The sequence below is a fragment of the Fringilla coelebs genome, assembly GCF_963513975.1.
Source record: "Fringilla coelebs genome assembly, chromosome: 5".
Lineage (NCBI taxonomy): Eukaryota > Metazoa > Chordata > Aves > Passeriformes > Fringillidae > Fringilla > Fringilla coelebs.
In genome coordinates, this window is record NC_140033.1 from 44,870,881 (window position 1) to 44,886,363 (window position 15,483).

Below are 15,483 nucleotides of genomic sequence, written 5' to 3' on the forward strand. Positions count from 1 at the left end.
CAATTCAGCTAGAAGGATATTTTTCAGATGTTAATTTCTTTATATGTTAATGTATATTTCTTCGGTTGTGTTCTTTCCTCATAAATTACTGCCTGTAAATAGTTTGGCTGTAGCAGTATCACAAGGCACTCTGCTGATGTTTCTATACAAGTGGTTTGTTAAGAGAATGCCTGGCACTGTGAACTTTGTCAATACTGGTAGCGATTTGCTCATGGGATGCTTCTATGAAAAAGTGCCAGTGCTTATTGGCACTGTCTGATCAGTTATTGTTTTCCAGCTAGAATGTAGCTTTCTTAAAGAAGCGTAGTGCGGGGAAGTTGTATGCATGAGGGCATGAGGCCATCAAACCATGGCTGGTAGGGACTGAAGTACTGGCACGATGTAGTCAGTGTCTCTGTAGCAGAGGGAAACTGCTTAGAATCAGTTACCATTTGTGGGAGGCTTGCTGGTTCAGCAAAATAGGCAATTTGTTACACAAAGACATCCTTGATGACAATTGTGGCTAGAATAATAGAGGCAACAGAAGAGCATCACAACCACTGCCATAAAATCCTCTCTGTTTTAGCAAGTGTGTCATTTGGTTCTCTCTGAAACCTACCCCTTACAATTTAAAATTCCTGAACATTTCTTCTTTCATGACTCATGGTGTAGCTCTGTATAGCATGAGCTCTATATACCATAGCTCTATATACTTTATAGCTTTATGGTTTATTCCATGGCTACCAGTTTGCAAGGTTGCAGCCACCTGACCATACATTGTTATTTTGGGATTTTTTTCTTGCTCATAACATTTGTTGTTTCCAGTCCAATAATTGCTGTGAATAATTGCTGTGAATCATTGAATCTAAGATAGCAAATTGCTTCTTCCAAGAGAACTTCTCAAATACTAGCTGAAAGGTGGGACAGATTTTCTGCTTGTGACTGTGCTTGAACAACACAACGGGATTATTACTAGGATATTTTAATAAGAATTTGCATGGGAGAAAATTCATCCTATTTAAAATGCATGATAAAAGCTGGAGACAGAAATGAAACCCAGAAATGTCCTTGTCTGCCTGTTAAATCTAGTTTTAATGATCACTTGTTTTGAAATATGTAGAAGTTCAAATAGATTTGGAAGAAAGGAGTTTTCAAAATTTGACGCTTTCCTGATTTGTTTACTTGTTATGACAGGTTTACTGCCAGTTTAATCTGAAACCTTTTCTCCTATATCTATTTCTTTTTTTTAGAGCAAATACTTTGTTCAACATTTGGATCAAATATAAGCCACGACTACCGGAGTGGTATTACAATGAAAGACTTGTGAAAGTTGGTGATACCCTTGCTCAGATCAAAGTACGTAATTTGAAATCAGAAAAGGTTCAGTCATAGTCTTTGTTTCATTATGTTTCTATGCTACTTGAATTTTTAATCCTATTTTACTGAAAGCTGTTTAGAAAGTAGCAAAAACTTTTACAAAATAATTCCAGTGACGGTTGTTTGTATTTCTTGCTTTTTATTGTAAAATTCCCCTGATTTTTAATTTATTTTCTATATCTGCATTTTCTATGCACCCATTCCCTTTTCAAACACCCCAAAATCTTTTTTTTCTTTTTTGATGTTTCAGCATGATAGCATACAATATCTGACTGTGCCTTTCATGCTGTTGAAGTACAAATTGACAATGATAGAGCAGTTCCACTGACTCAACTCAATGTTCAGTTAACCAACGTGAATAAAAAAAACTGTCAGGAGTGGAGCAGAGAGCAAGAACCAGAGTGCAATTGCACATTGTACAGCTATATGTATTAGTGATGCTGCATCTTGAATTATGTGTGTATTTCTGGTCTCCTCAAAAAGGGTAGATCACAAAAAAAGGGATTCAGGAGTTAGATTGTTTGTGACAGTATTTGAGAGGTTTCACTATATGATAATTCTATTTTTATGCTTTTACTTAGCAATATATTACTGACTACTGTTGGAGATGGGATGCCAGGCTAGTAACTGTTGATCTGGCTCAATTAGGCAAATATATTTTTATATACTATTTGTTCTTTGTGTTTCCTGTGGAAAAAAATCCAAGGGTGAATCATTTACAAGCTCAATGATATTTGTGTCAGAAGGTCATGTCATAAAATCTGGGTCTTTCAAGGGTAGTTACTAAACAACACTCAGAAGCAGCTCAGAGGTGTATAGTTAGAAAGCCAGTTCTCTACCTTCTACTTAATTTTTTATCATAATAGGAATAAAAGAAAATAAATAAAAAAGAAGAGGGCATAACTGGAAATGTATCAAGGAGGTTTGAGGGGCCATCTTTTTGAGATGCATATCCAGTGAAACTATTCTTTCACTCTTATGTCCTTTGCTTATGGAATGCAGCAAGGAGAGATGCTCTTTGTGCTGTTAATGGAGAGTGTTTGTTTGTGGCTGCCTGGTGAGCTTTTCCACAGGCCATGGCAAAGGCAGGAGTATCATGCAGATGTTATGAAGTCTTCTATATCCTTCATTGCATGTGCCCTGAAGAATTCCACAAAAGTGGCCTGCTCCTGAGTAAGAAACAGCCAGCTGAAGCTGAGTTTCAGCAGCACTCAGCACTCACTGGCAGGCAGAGGAAGGACTATAGAAGGGTCCATAACTGCAAAGCCATTACAATTGAAGGTGCAGGGTCATGGTGTAGGTTTAGACATAAAGAAATTCTTAAGGAAGCTTGAACAGCAGCAATTGTTAATAGCATTGCCTAGACAATTCTGTTCATGTTTTCTTCATGTTTGTATATTCCTGAGGTTCTCATAGGTTCTGGGCCCTAGGAATTACTTGAAACATTGCATGAAGCTTTTAGTGCTTGGGAACTGCTGCTCTCACAGAGTACTCAGTAAGGTTATTTCAAAAGTATCAAATGCTGTACTTTGCATTGCCTTCCCAAAGCAGCACTCCAATATAGTTTGGTCCTTATGTTCAAGGTGCTTAATGACCTGACCCTAGATTGCCTGAAAATAATCCATGTTTCTGTGTAAAGACTTCTGCTTGCAACTTCAATCTTCTAGGGTAATGTGAAATTTTCTACAGTGAAGTTACTGATGTTGTTGAAGAAGTTGTTTTGCTGGCTAGCCTAATACTTTCAACTATTTTTGGAACTCACACTTTTAAGTGCATTTCTTTAATCTAATTTTAGAATGAAAACCTAGTTTTCATTCAGTTTTTTCCCCTGAAAATAAATAAATAGAAACAACAAGGGATGGATGTTGCAAATTTTAAATGCATTACAGGAAGCATGAATGTGGTGTGAAACCAAGGTCTGTGATAGGTGGTGTAAAGCCTATTCCATAAGTACCCCTCTTGACTCCTAGTTGAAAGCTGGTGTTGAATATTTTAAATCTTAACCTGCACATGATATAATACTTAATGATGTGTAGTCCTTAGAAAATAATTAATCCATATGAATAGTCAGTGCATAGGCAACCACTTAGCTTTCTGTCCTCCTGCTGTATTTTTCTAAAGCCTTTAGATTCCTTCCTATAATACATCTGCTATGTGTTTTTTAGGACACACCTAAGTTCATTAAGTCATATATCTGGAAATTACTTAGTCTATTAGTCATCATATGATCAGTACTGACTCGTTTTTTCCCTGCCTCCCATTCTGCCTGTATCTACCAGCTGTCTTTGGTCATACACATGTATTTTAAACTGTTTAGGAGATAATTTACCATTTTGTTGTGGGTCAATAACTATCTTAATGATATTCTGATTCATGGCTTTGGATTTTAAGTGTTATCACAGCCTGAATGTATGTATTAGATTATACAAGTGACTGACTGCCCGCAGCTGTCCCTGGAATGCCAAAGTTTCTATGAATGGCCGCTGCTTTCACACAGCAAATAGGACAATAGGGCCATGTGAGTTAGACTCCCCAGATGACTAAAAATTTAAGGTGTTACTGTGGTGGAAGGAATTTATATTGAAAAAAAGAAGGGTATGCAAAGAAATAAGAATTTTGTGTGATTAAATATTAAAGGATCATTTTTGCCAGCAGTTAGTTACTTTTTCCTCAATAATTTATTTAGTGTGAATGCTGGACTTAGTGAAATCAGTAGAGAAACCTAAATGTAATCTTGCTGGAGGAAGTGGTGGTGATGATTCAGTGAATGTCACTTCCAGATCTGAGTCAGTGCTGAACCAGAGTCAGTGTGATTTTAGAGTGGTTTGACATGCTGCTGGGGAGCATGTTTGGAAAGAGATGTAAAGCTCAACATCCTCCTTGCTAACATTTCTTAAAGACCCAGTGGCAATTTCTGGTCTGTTAATGCTGATCTCTTGGCCATATGCAAATTCCAGTTTTCACTTGCTTCAGTCTTTTAAAATTCATCTTACCCTTTCTATCTGTTTTATTAAAAAAAAAAAAAAAAAGCTTTGACAACATGGAAACAAGGGAGAGAAGTGATTATATATATATATTGCTTATTAAGTTCGACATTAGGAAGTAAACTTAGCAAAACTTGTGAAGCACAAGCCATTCTTTTAAGTATTTCAACCTTTCCTATGTTGTGTTCACACTACATGCTGGTATTTTGTATGAAACTGTTGTGCTTTCCTTCTTGTTGCTCTTTCCCATCGATACTTTTTTCATAAAGATAATAAAACCCCCACATGTTTATAGAAATGGAAATGAAATATACAAACTATAAAAAGAACATATGATTTTTTTTCAGGAATATAAGCTGGCACTTCAACAGTGTTATGAGAGATACCTTCAGCAGTTTGTTTCTGTAAACCTTGATGATGTCATGAATGATGTGCAGTGCTTTAAATCTGCCTTTTTTCCAAATGGTGTCAGAGACAAAAATGCACCACTTATGGTAGGTTGTGGGTTTTAAAAATTTTTCTGGTCAAAGACATTCACAGATTCAAAGTAAGCAGTCCATTTTATCTTCCACAAATGTACTTCATATTAATTATATATTAACATTAACCAATCATTTATAGTTTGTTGATATAAATTGCATTGAGATTTAATGATCGTATGTATGATATAAGCATCTGCTCTAGTTGGTGTAGATTTTTAAGAGGATATAAATGCCTAATGCTTTTGTAGCAGAAGCCAACCACCATCAACTTAGTGTTAAAACACTGAATGTGGTGTTCTGTAACTGCTTACAGCAGTTTTTGCTCTGAAATAGTTGCTGTTATCCACTGTCAGAATCAGGATGTGAGCAAAATTTGATAAATGTCCTGCAATTTTGGAAATTTCTGTATTGTATGAGCTAAGAACCAGGCAGAATGCAAGATGTTTAAAACATTCTCCTGTATTTTGTACCATAAGTGTGCAAAATACTACTTGTAATAAAAGGTCATGACAGTTAGAAAAGCAGTGTCATGTTTTTTATAGCTTATTTGCTCACTATGAACAAAAAGGGCAGAATGCGGAATAATTTTTCAAGTGCTTTAAGCTGTAGGAAGCTGAGTGACCTTAAGAATGTGTTGGAATCCTTTTGTGTTAATTGCTTATCAAGGTAGGGACTTCCATGAATAACAAAAGGTATACTGCAAGTTTTTCAGTAGATATAGGGGGAATGCTAAAAATATGTTATATTTTACTTTAAGTAGTTCTTTGCTGAGAAGCTCTACTTTTGTACACGGTGGGTATTTTGAATAACTAATGCAAGTTACTCTGTGATCAAGAACAATGAACAGAAATGGTAGGCAGCTCCTGAGTATTGAGCTAATCAAATTCATATCCTCAAGTCAGAGTTAGAGTGTAAATAGGTGTTTAGTGAAGAGAAGAAAGCAGACAGTTTGCTTAAAAGCTAGAAGCAGATATCATGATAGAAGAGATACTTTGTATTATTATTTTTCTTTTTAAAATGTGGTTCAGCTTCCTAGAAAGAAAATGATCAAAGCCTATGTTAATACATTTTTTAAAATGCTTTGTGTGGAGGAATAGAATGTAAGAAAATAAAGATAGTGCAGAAGGTAGTCTCATACCTGAAGGAGTTGCAGCTGTACTAATCATCAAAGATTAGGAGCAGGCCTGCCTTAATAGGCCAAGGGCTGTGTCCAATAAGAAGACAAGTGCTACAAAAGAGTGGGTTGGGTGGGAGAGAAGGGGGTTGGAGTTTGTTGGTCATATCATGAAGAAGACGGAGTCAGTGTTGTGAGGAGTTGCCCAAAGGAAATCACCAGGATGGTATGGGAAGTTTGCAATAAGATGACAAGAGTTTTGTAAATAAATTTGAAGTTCCAGAGATGCTCTCCTCTGTTTTCTGTATGTCTGCCTAGACTTTGAACCAGTCCTACTGGTAAATGTTATGGCAAGTCTATACTAAAATACCTGTTCTGCAACTTAGTCTTTATAGACTGAGATATCCTTAAATTTTCAGATATGAAATTTAGTTTGGCAATTATCCTTACAATTGGAAATGGAAAACGATAATCTGTCAAATGATTACATCTTAAATGTTTTTTTTTGTTGTTTTTTTTTTCCATGTTCCTGCAGTTAGTTTTTTTTTTTTTTTAATATAACACTTAGAAATGGTATTTCAAGGCTAGAAACTTCCAACTTCAGTGAATCAACTGCAACAAAATAATTAATTTCAAATGTTACCAGGTTTGGAGGCTTTTGAGAGAATAATAGGTACTGACTGGTCATATCCCACTTAGCCCATTCTTTCACGTTTGTTCAGCTGATGCTGTTGTCCAGGCATGAGGGAAGTCACATTATTTTAGGTATTACAAGGATGAGAAGAAAAAATCCATCTGTGGAAGAGAAAAGTAACAGATGAGAGTGAGAAATAACGTAGTGGCGATATAAATGGAGAAGTGTAGAAAAGTTAAAACTTGCCTTAGTTTATGGAAGACATCTACAGAGAAGCTGTGTCAAAGCCAGATTCTTTGAATAGCAGTTTAATGCCTCATTCTCCCTACACCCCTTGCAGCACTCCTAGTGCACTGGGTGCATTTTCATACTGTGACACAGTGGAAACTGACTCAGGTTCATGGTACAGCAACCCTGAAGCTTTAGCACTTTCTCCATATTCTAATGCTCAGTTCAATTGCATGCTGATTTTTTTTTTTGCTATTATGCCTAATCTTTTCTTACTGCTCATTTTGTTGTACTTTGCTGATGTGAACCGACATATGCTTATATTAATTAACTTTATATTTCTATGTGGTTTAGTTCCATGCTTTGCAAGCAAGAAGTGTTTGCATTTATCAGATGGTTTGCAGCAGAGACAGAAATCTTCAGAATGGAGAGTCCCTGCGGACTTGTCTCAGTGCCTTGACCTCATTACGACTCACTATGCAAGTGGCTCTACCTCAGGAGAATTTGTGTTGGCTTATCTACAATGGTACCTCAGGCTTTACATTTGCATTTCTTTGCTAAGCAAAGCTGTGAAGGGAAAATTTTATACTCTTTATACTCCTTAAGGTCAACTTAAGGGTCATGGATAAATCTCTAGTTAGTCTTCAATTACAGTAGAGGTTTTTCTGGTAATTTTTTGTTTTTCTAATAAAAGCAATTTTAAAATTAAGTTTTCCACAGTGTACATTTTCAGGTGGACTGTTGTAAAAGCATCAACTTTTTTATCATAACTGTGCTTAAGAGTACAAATAAAATCAAAAGTCAGGACATTTTTAGAGTCCATCCTGATTAACAAAATCTGCTCAAGATTTTAATATCAATAAAATGTTTGTTTTGATGGGTTTATTTTGTCTTGTTTCTTTTGGTTACTTGTTTTCTTGCTCGTTTTGGTTTGGAGGCTATTCTGCTTGTTTGCTGGTTTTTTTTTTTTTTTTGAAAAGGGAATTGTAGATCTAAGAGTAGAAAATTGTCTGCCATTACATCTTTGTATTTTTGAAAGTACTTTGAAGGGAAGAGTTGATATTAAAACCATTCTAAAAAATACCATATAGCACTTAAGGATTTTGATCTATGTATAAGATTTCAGGGTGCTGCTTGCAAATGCCTGTATTAGGGAAAAATTGAGAAAAGAATGTAACTTCTGCAAACTAGATGCACAGAGAATGTTTTATCAAGATTTTAATTTCAGGAACAACAACTTTTTGCTTTGAAAGGCAGTGTTATTTAGTCAAAAATAAACAGACTAGTATGAATATCACAGAATCACAGCATATTCTGAATTGGAAGGGCTGCATGAGGATCATCAAGTCCAACTGTTGAGTGAATGGCCCATACAGGGCCCTTGGCATTGTTAACACCATGCTCTGACCAACTGAGCTACTATGGTCAATTGTTGCAGTATAACTTGAGGAGATAATATGTTCTTAATTTCATTTTGGAAAATGTACTTTCTCTGAGCTATGATTGGTCAAAATTCTTATCCTTTTGTTTTACTGGAACTGCTGTTGCCCTCACTCCCTACTTTTGAGGTGTGTTTTTGATTGCTTGTTTCTATGGGAGAAGAATTAAAATTAAAATATGCTCACCTGCCATTCTTACATCCTATTGCCTGTGTGTGGTACAGGTCTCTGTACTAATCCTAGCCAATAATCTGCTCTAATTAGAAGGAGGCAGTAACTTAGATTTTTCCTAGTTCCTGAGCATTTTTCTGCAATTTAGACAATAGATTTTGTGCCTCATTACACATTTGACTGATAAAAGAAATCTTCCTAATGCTTGCTCCATTTGAGCTTATTGGGATAATAACACCCTTCTAGCTATGACAGTTGACATTATGATGCCTCCTGCTGCCACAGGTGTCCCTTTCTGAATATTCATACAGACAGAAGAATAGGCTTGTTTTTTGTCTCCCAGAACTGCAGCATCTTTTATACTTCTAAGACTGATTTTTGAAAATTTTATGATGTTGTTTGAGTCAAGTACATTTTTGACAGGTTTTTATGTCTAAGTCATTTTGATGCTCTTGGAAATGCTACTAGTTTTCAATTTTCTTCATGTCATTTGTCATACTTCATGTAATATTGGTGGTGTCTGCTAGGACAGATGGACTAAAAGAGTCATGTAAGGTAAGGTCTGTGAGGAGAGGTAGTATTTTGTTCTAAAGAGCTTGGCATTTGGGGATAACAGTAAGATTTGTCTCTCCAGCAGTTACTGAGTAAAAAATGGATTAGGTAAATTTTTAAGATTTCATTCTCGTGTACTCTCATGATCATACTGCTTCACTATGTAAGTATTTTTGAAACTAATATTGCAGAAGAATTGAATGGTTTCATCTTCTCTAAATTAGAAGAACAGAAAAATCATTAGTTTTTCTTTTGTTTAATGAAAAGTCATTAAATTGTTCTTCTCTGGAATTAACAACCCAGATAATAAGAGAGATTGAGTTGCTTAGCATAACAAATTTTATGTGGAATTATAGAACTTACCTGTTTGTTTGTTTGAATTTATTTTTGCAGGTACTATCCATATTTACACCATATGCAGACATTTGATGGCCATGGGTCATTCTGCTAAGGTACGGCAAAATAAATAGGGTTGTAAAATCTGCAGAAGTTTAGAAAATGCACCTGTGTTTTGCATGACAATGTACCTTGACTTTTCAATTTCACTGGCATTGCTAATAGTAGTACTTTTGTCACAAGGAAATAAAATGTCTGTGTTTCAGAGTGGTTGATTTTTAAGCTCTCATGCCTTCCTGAGTCTGCTCCTTCCTCAGCTGTGGGATGGGGCCCAGTGTACTGTCCTGCTGGACATTGAGATGCCATTAGTTAGGCTGTTTCAGAGGATTCTCAGTGCTTTGTTTTGGACATCTCTGTATGATCTGTTCAAGAATCAGTCTTCTGCTTCTTAAAATGTGGAAACGTGCTGACACCTGGTGGCTAGGGTTTTAGTTGTGTATACTTGATAAAAACAACATGGCCTTTCCCCCACACCTTTTTTTTTTTTTTTCCCCTGAATGTAGTTTTTGTTTGTCTTAGCTTTACTCTTCTCCTTAAACTTGAGCAGAATTTGAATCAGCTTTAATACAGTAGGTTTTTTAATGTGTTGTTTTATTAATCTTTCAATGAGCAGGAAAGATGTTTTGTCTTTGAACATCTATTAAAAACAGAATTGATTTAACACCTCGTTTAGCATACTCAGGTTTCTGGTATACATGAAACAGAGGAATTGATCGTGGGTGTTTCCAATTCTTGAAATTTGTACTAAAAGAAAATACTTAATTTAGGACAAAGGTTGTGCATATTTTATGTATCTCAGGGAACAGCTGACCCAAAGAAAATAGTAAGAGGAAGATACAAATACTGTTCATTCAATCGAAAAGGACTAATTATTAAAATTAGACTGCTGCAATGACTATGTTTCCTAGCAAGTTAGGAGCCAAGACTTCCATGGGTATAAATTAATCTAAGCATGGTTTTTCACTGCAAAAGACAGACTCCATTGCATCCCAGATAAGCCTGCTGATCCTGTTGAAAAATGATCACTAGAGCAGCCAGAAAAGGGAGTGCTAACTCTCAAGAGCTGATGAGAGAGAAGGGCAGGATCTTTGTCTGGTGGCAAGACTATAGTGAACGGGAGTGCGTAAGGTAACTTGGAGGCTAAAATAGTGCTTGACCACAGTTTAAGATGAAAAAAACCAATAATGTGCAGGGGAATGTTTTTTAGTCAATAAAAAATATGTTAAAAATTAACACAATTTCTAGTGATTCCCCCCTCCCCCCTTCAATTGGTCCTACCAGGTGAGGATAAGTCTTTGTATCTGTCCTTTAGTAATAGGAAGTATATTTATGTAGGTTAAGATGCATTCATTTTGAAATTAGATATCTTCAATACAGGTCCTGGAATACTTACTGTGGGCCAGTATATGTATGGAATCATCCATTCCACTCTTATCTGTGCATTATTTGACATGGAGAGCCACCCTGTATACAGCAGTTTCTCAGTGTTATTTTGATTGTCAAGCCGGCATTCATGGAGAGGTATCCTGATTTACCTTATGTAGAATTTTAGATACAGTCAACTGGGAAATATTTATTTAAATATTCCTACTTATTATCAGATCATATTTATTTAGAGTTCTGTCCATATTCCAAAATTTTACTGCAAGGTGGAGATGAGCCACATGTAAATGTGTAATCAACTCAAATGCAATAGCACTTTGCATATACTCACTGTCGCAAACTTCTAGCATTAACACTGGCCAGGTCCCATGCATGTATACAAAAGATACTTTGCAAAGATTTTGTTTTCAATTGTTTAGGACCTGACTTTCATTGCAGCTCTTTGCAGCTGTATAAATTCAGGAATGATATTATTCTAAAATTAGATATCAACTTACAGGATATGAACACAGGGTGTATATATATATTTTTTTTTTTAATTCTTTGGACAGGTATTTGCTCGCCGTGGTTTGATTAAGATTGATGAACTGAAGCAATTAGAAGATATCAGTTCTTCTCTGGAACATACAGAGACAGAAAAGATTTTTAGAGAGGCCACTCTAAAGGTATCATCCTGCAAGTCATTATGAAAAGGTAGAGTAGTTATGATCTCTATGAACAGAACATGTAACATAGATGATGACTTTGTTTTTTTTTTGTCAGATGTCAGTAATGATTTTCAAGAGAGCAGTATATGAATCCAGAAGAAATCCGAACAGCTTTCGACGTGAGTCAAAAATTAACCCGAGAAAAGCAGTAAATGTAAGTCTGACATTTCATATAGTCCTTCTCTTCCTTTACTATTATCATGTGATGAAACCATGATATAATTCTTCTAAATACACAAGGTGCTATACTCAAGCAGAAAGTTTTATATTTTCGATTTCATAATTAACAGAATTTATTAATAATACTTGGAACAAGCTTGGAAGTAGGGAAAACGTATTAATTATTACTTTAGAAAATTATCAGGAGACATCTAAACTACATGGCCTTAATAATCTCCCTCATAGTTTCTATTGTACTATTTTTGAAGTAAAGTACTGTGCAGCAGTGTGTCTGGTTGCTGTGAAATGATTAGTCTACCTAAGTGCTGTACCTGCTTAGCATGAGGCTTTGCTATGCCTTTGAAGCATGACATTAATAACAGCAATATATTTTACAGTATGTTATTTTCTGTTTTGGACATGTACTTGCTTTCTGATGCAGAAATGTTTTGAAAAAAATCTTCCTTTATTGCAAGTAGGTTTAGATACCATAAGGCTTAAATTACCTCTTCTTACTTAGCTGTCATGGCCTCGCACTGCTACTGAGCGGCTGCTGGTGGCAATGTTCGATGGTGTTGCAGCTCAGTTCCTCGCCATCCTGGAAGCACTGTCTGATCCTAACAGGAAGCTATTGCCCCCTCATCCTCCTGTTCCTGATGAAGTGCAAATTCGTGATGTCACTTCTGAGCTTTTTTCTGCAGGCCTAGAAATCCTCTCAGGTAACAGCTTAAAGAAGCAAAAACAGTTGGTGAGGAGCCTGGATGTCCATTTTATTTTGTTTCTCTATTTAAAAAGAGAGAGAATGTGCCTGAAAATATATATTTGCCTTATAGCAATAGCACGTGTAAGAGTAAGTAGTCTTTCTTATCTTCACATAATAGGAAATGAAAATCTGGATTGATTTCATGGTCTGTTATAATCAGTAAAAATCTGCAGCAGTTTATGCATTTATTTTTTAAGTTCACTTTGTAGCAGCCTTTACAGGCTTTACTGTGCTATATATTTATGGCTAAAACAGTATTGTTAACACAATAGTGCTTTTACTACTACTGAGCAGTTCCTGCACATCCTGAGAACAGCTGGATGGGGGTCGGGCAGCCAGGCAGGGTCAAAATACCATGGTGTTAGATGTAGTCTATTTTTTTTTTAATTCCATTCAGAGTTAGGTTTAAAAACTTGAGAAGAACACTGGATTTGATGGTTCCTTCCACACTTTTTTTGCTGGGCTCTGGGCTGAATATAGTCCTGGGTATAGAGGTATTTTGTCAGTAAAAGGATATAGAGAGACCAAGTACACTTCAGAATGATATTTTTCTTGATATGATTACTGGCTAATTAGAATGTAAAAAGTCTAATAGATTATAAATTGACTTAAGTTGTCTATGTTGAAGGTGGAGCGAGCAATGGCACCAATCACTTTGATATAATTAATCCATCATCTACTCTTCTGCAGCTGATGCTAGCAGGTAAGCTAGACTGGAATTTCAAAGGGATTTTTAACCCAGTGATATAAATACTCAGTGGACAGAATTAATTTTCATGTTTGTAACATTTCTATACATAATGAGTCTGCAAAATGGTGTCCTCTTGGAGTGGTTCTGTGTAGGGCCAGGAGCTGTATTTTGGTGATCAAGCTTGTGGTTCCCTTCCAACTCATGACAGTGACTCTGGCATGTTGTTAGGACTGCAGAACACTGCTGAATATATTAGCTAAATCACTTGTTGAGAGTTCCAGGGACCAGGAAGTCTAGTTTCTGCCTTACTGTGGTATGAATAAACTTGAAAAGTGAGAAAATAGGCTCCTTGTGTGTATATGAACATTTTCTGATGCAGTAATGAGGAACTGTCTTGGAAGAAATTGTATGTGTTTCTATGCAATTTTGAAACCAAATTTTGGATAATAAGAGCCTTTACAGGGTGATAAGCTCTTCCTGCAACAGCAAGGACTAGATCCTTGGTATTCTCTACCCAAGTATGTAAATATCAATAATTGTAGAGCCTCTTTTGAATGTAACAGGACACTGTAATATAGTAAAGTGGCCATGGTGGTATTTGTTAAAAGTTTGGATTTGATAATCTTGGAGGTTTTTTCAAACCTTTATGATTTGGTGGTTGCACATCCATCATTAAAGCAGCTGGTAAGCATAAACATTACTGTGAAAAGATAAAGCTATTGTTTCATGTAAAGTTATTAAAGCATCCTTCAAGATTATGCTGACTATTCAAAAATTTATGGAGATTTATCTTTATCAATACCCAAATGATGAAAATAAATTAAATTAAACTTTCAATAAGCTTCTGAATACATATACATAAAATAGAGACAATATTTTTGTCATCACTGCAGGAGAAGAAGGGGTGTCTGGAGATGCTGCTGTGAAATTTGTAAAATTAGCTTTCAGCTATGAAGAGTGGAACGTGTTTTATTCTGCTTTTGAATTTGTTGATAATTTTCTTCAGGTAATCAGAATGTGATTGAGATGTTATTTATTTAGCCTTTTCCTATGAGGGTAAGGAATATTCAAAATGCTTATTTTACAGACCAGTTTCTATGGTTTTTTTTTAATCTCAATTAGGCTCAAGATGACCCAACATGGAAGAAAGCTGACATAGAACTCAAACTTCTTACATTGATGCAACCTGTAGTATTCCCAGGAAAATTTGAACGTAATTTTTCTATTACTGGTGGTAAGAGCAGAGAAGGCAGCACACATCAGGGTTCTGAAAAGACACAGACAATTAGAAGTGAGTGTTTTTCAGTTATGGTTGTGTTTGAATTTCAAATATTTTTGCAGCAAGAGGTTTTGTAAATTATTTTAAAACTGTGTAATATGGTTCATGCAGTAGTCTATGGCAAAAAGTAGTAATAGAGAAAATGCCACTTATTTTTTCCAGTTTTCTTTTGTCAAAATATGACTTTATGCTATTTCCCTTAAGTGGGAAATGCATGATGTATGTTAGACATGTGTCAAGTTATCAGCAAAGATGCAAAATGATTGAATGCTTTCAGACAAGTTTTCAGGTCTTTGAAGGTTTTTTTTGTCTGTTCTTATACCTAATTTATGCAAAATTTCTTTACATAGAAGCAAGAAAATCTTGTTAGAGAATTGCAGTTTAATTCTATGACAATCAAAAACCTGAATATGTCTTGAAAACTTTGTTTCCTAGTAATGGAAATGCTCACTTTTCACAAAAGTGAATAAATGTGGAATTATCTGTCCCCCTCTGAATTTTAGGCCATGTTATCTGCTGGCTTATATTAGTAAATCAGTTGACTCAGGTATTTTCAAACTTAGGTTTTAAATTAGATATAATGTCTTGCCTTTGCTTCCCCCCACTTTTTTTTTAATAAGTGAATGTAGAGGAATCCTTAAAACCTGGACATCCTTTTCGTGATCTTATGATTTTGGCAACAACAGCATTTTCCTATGTCTCCACGTTTGAGCAGGTAATAACAGAATTTGAGACATTTCTTCTCAATGTATCACTTAATGCATGATGAATGTCTGTAATTGGAGATCAAAGGAATCAGTTGCATGACTAACAAAATTCAAGAACATAAAAAGTGAAAAAAATGTACTTATGAATGTTATCAGTTTGTGATTTTAAAAAAGGTTTAATTTTTAAAAAATGCTTTGTAATCAGTTACTTTAAAATTGCTCACTAGCTATTAAATCTATTTGGAAGACCATAGGGCTGATTCCATGTTTCAGCTAATCAAGCAGAGACCAAATTTCTTTATGTATGTTAGATTTAGGTGGGCAAATATGCTCTGCTGTGGAAAACACTTCTGCAATATTTATAGAAACGGGGGCAGCTACCCTAAGGAATTATAATGCCTTTTTAACAGCATTGTCTGCAATTTAAGGTAAATTCTC

The 15,483-nt window shown here is 35.5% G+C and overlaps 1 protein-coding gene across 1 annotated transcript in view; it reads left to right on the forward strand.

The window, feature by feature from the left end:
• Positions 1-4,706: 4,706 nt before the first annotated feature.
• Positions 4,707-15,483, forward strand: part of CFAP54 (cilia and flagella associated protein 54) — a gene marked incomplete at its 3' end in the record, with an annotated part of 92,888 nt that continues 82,111 nt past the window's right edge. The window contains 10 exon segments of the mRNA XM_084205444.1: positions 4,707-4,834; positions 7,153-7,324; positions 9,354-9,412; positions 10,734-10,877; positions 11,291-11,404; positions 11,502-11,600; positions 12,126-12,324; positions 13,953-14,065; positions 14,182-14,350; positions 14,968-15,053. Of these exon segments, the coding sequence (XP_084061570.1) occupies positions 4,763-4,834; positions 7,153-7,324; positions 9,354-9,412; positions 10,734-10,877; positions 11,291-11,404; positions 11,502-11,600; positions 12,126-12,324; positions 13,953-14,065; positions 14,182-14,350; positions 14,968-15,053 (1,227 nt within the window). The 5' untranslated portion in view covers positions 4,707-4,762.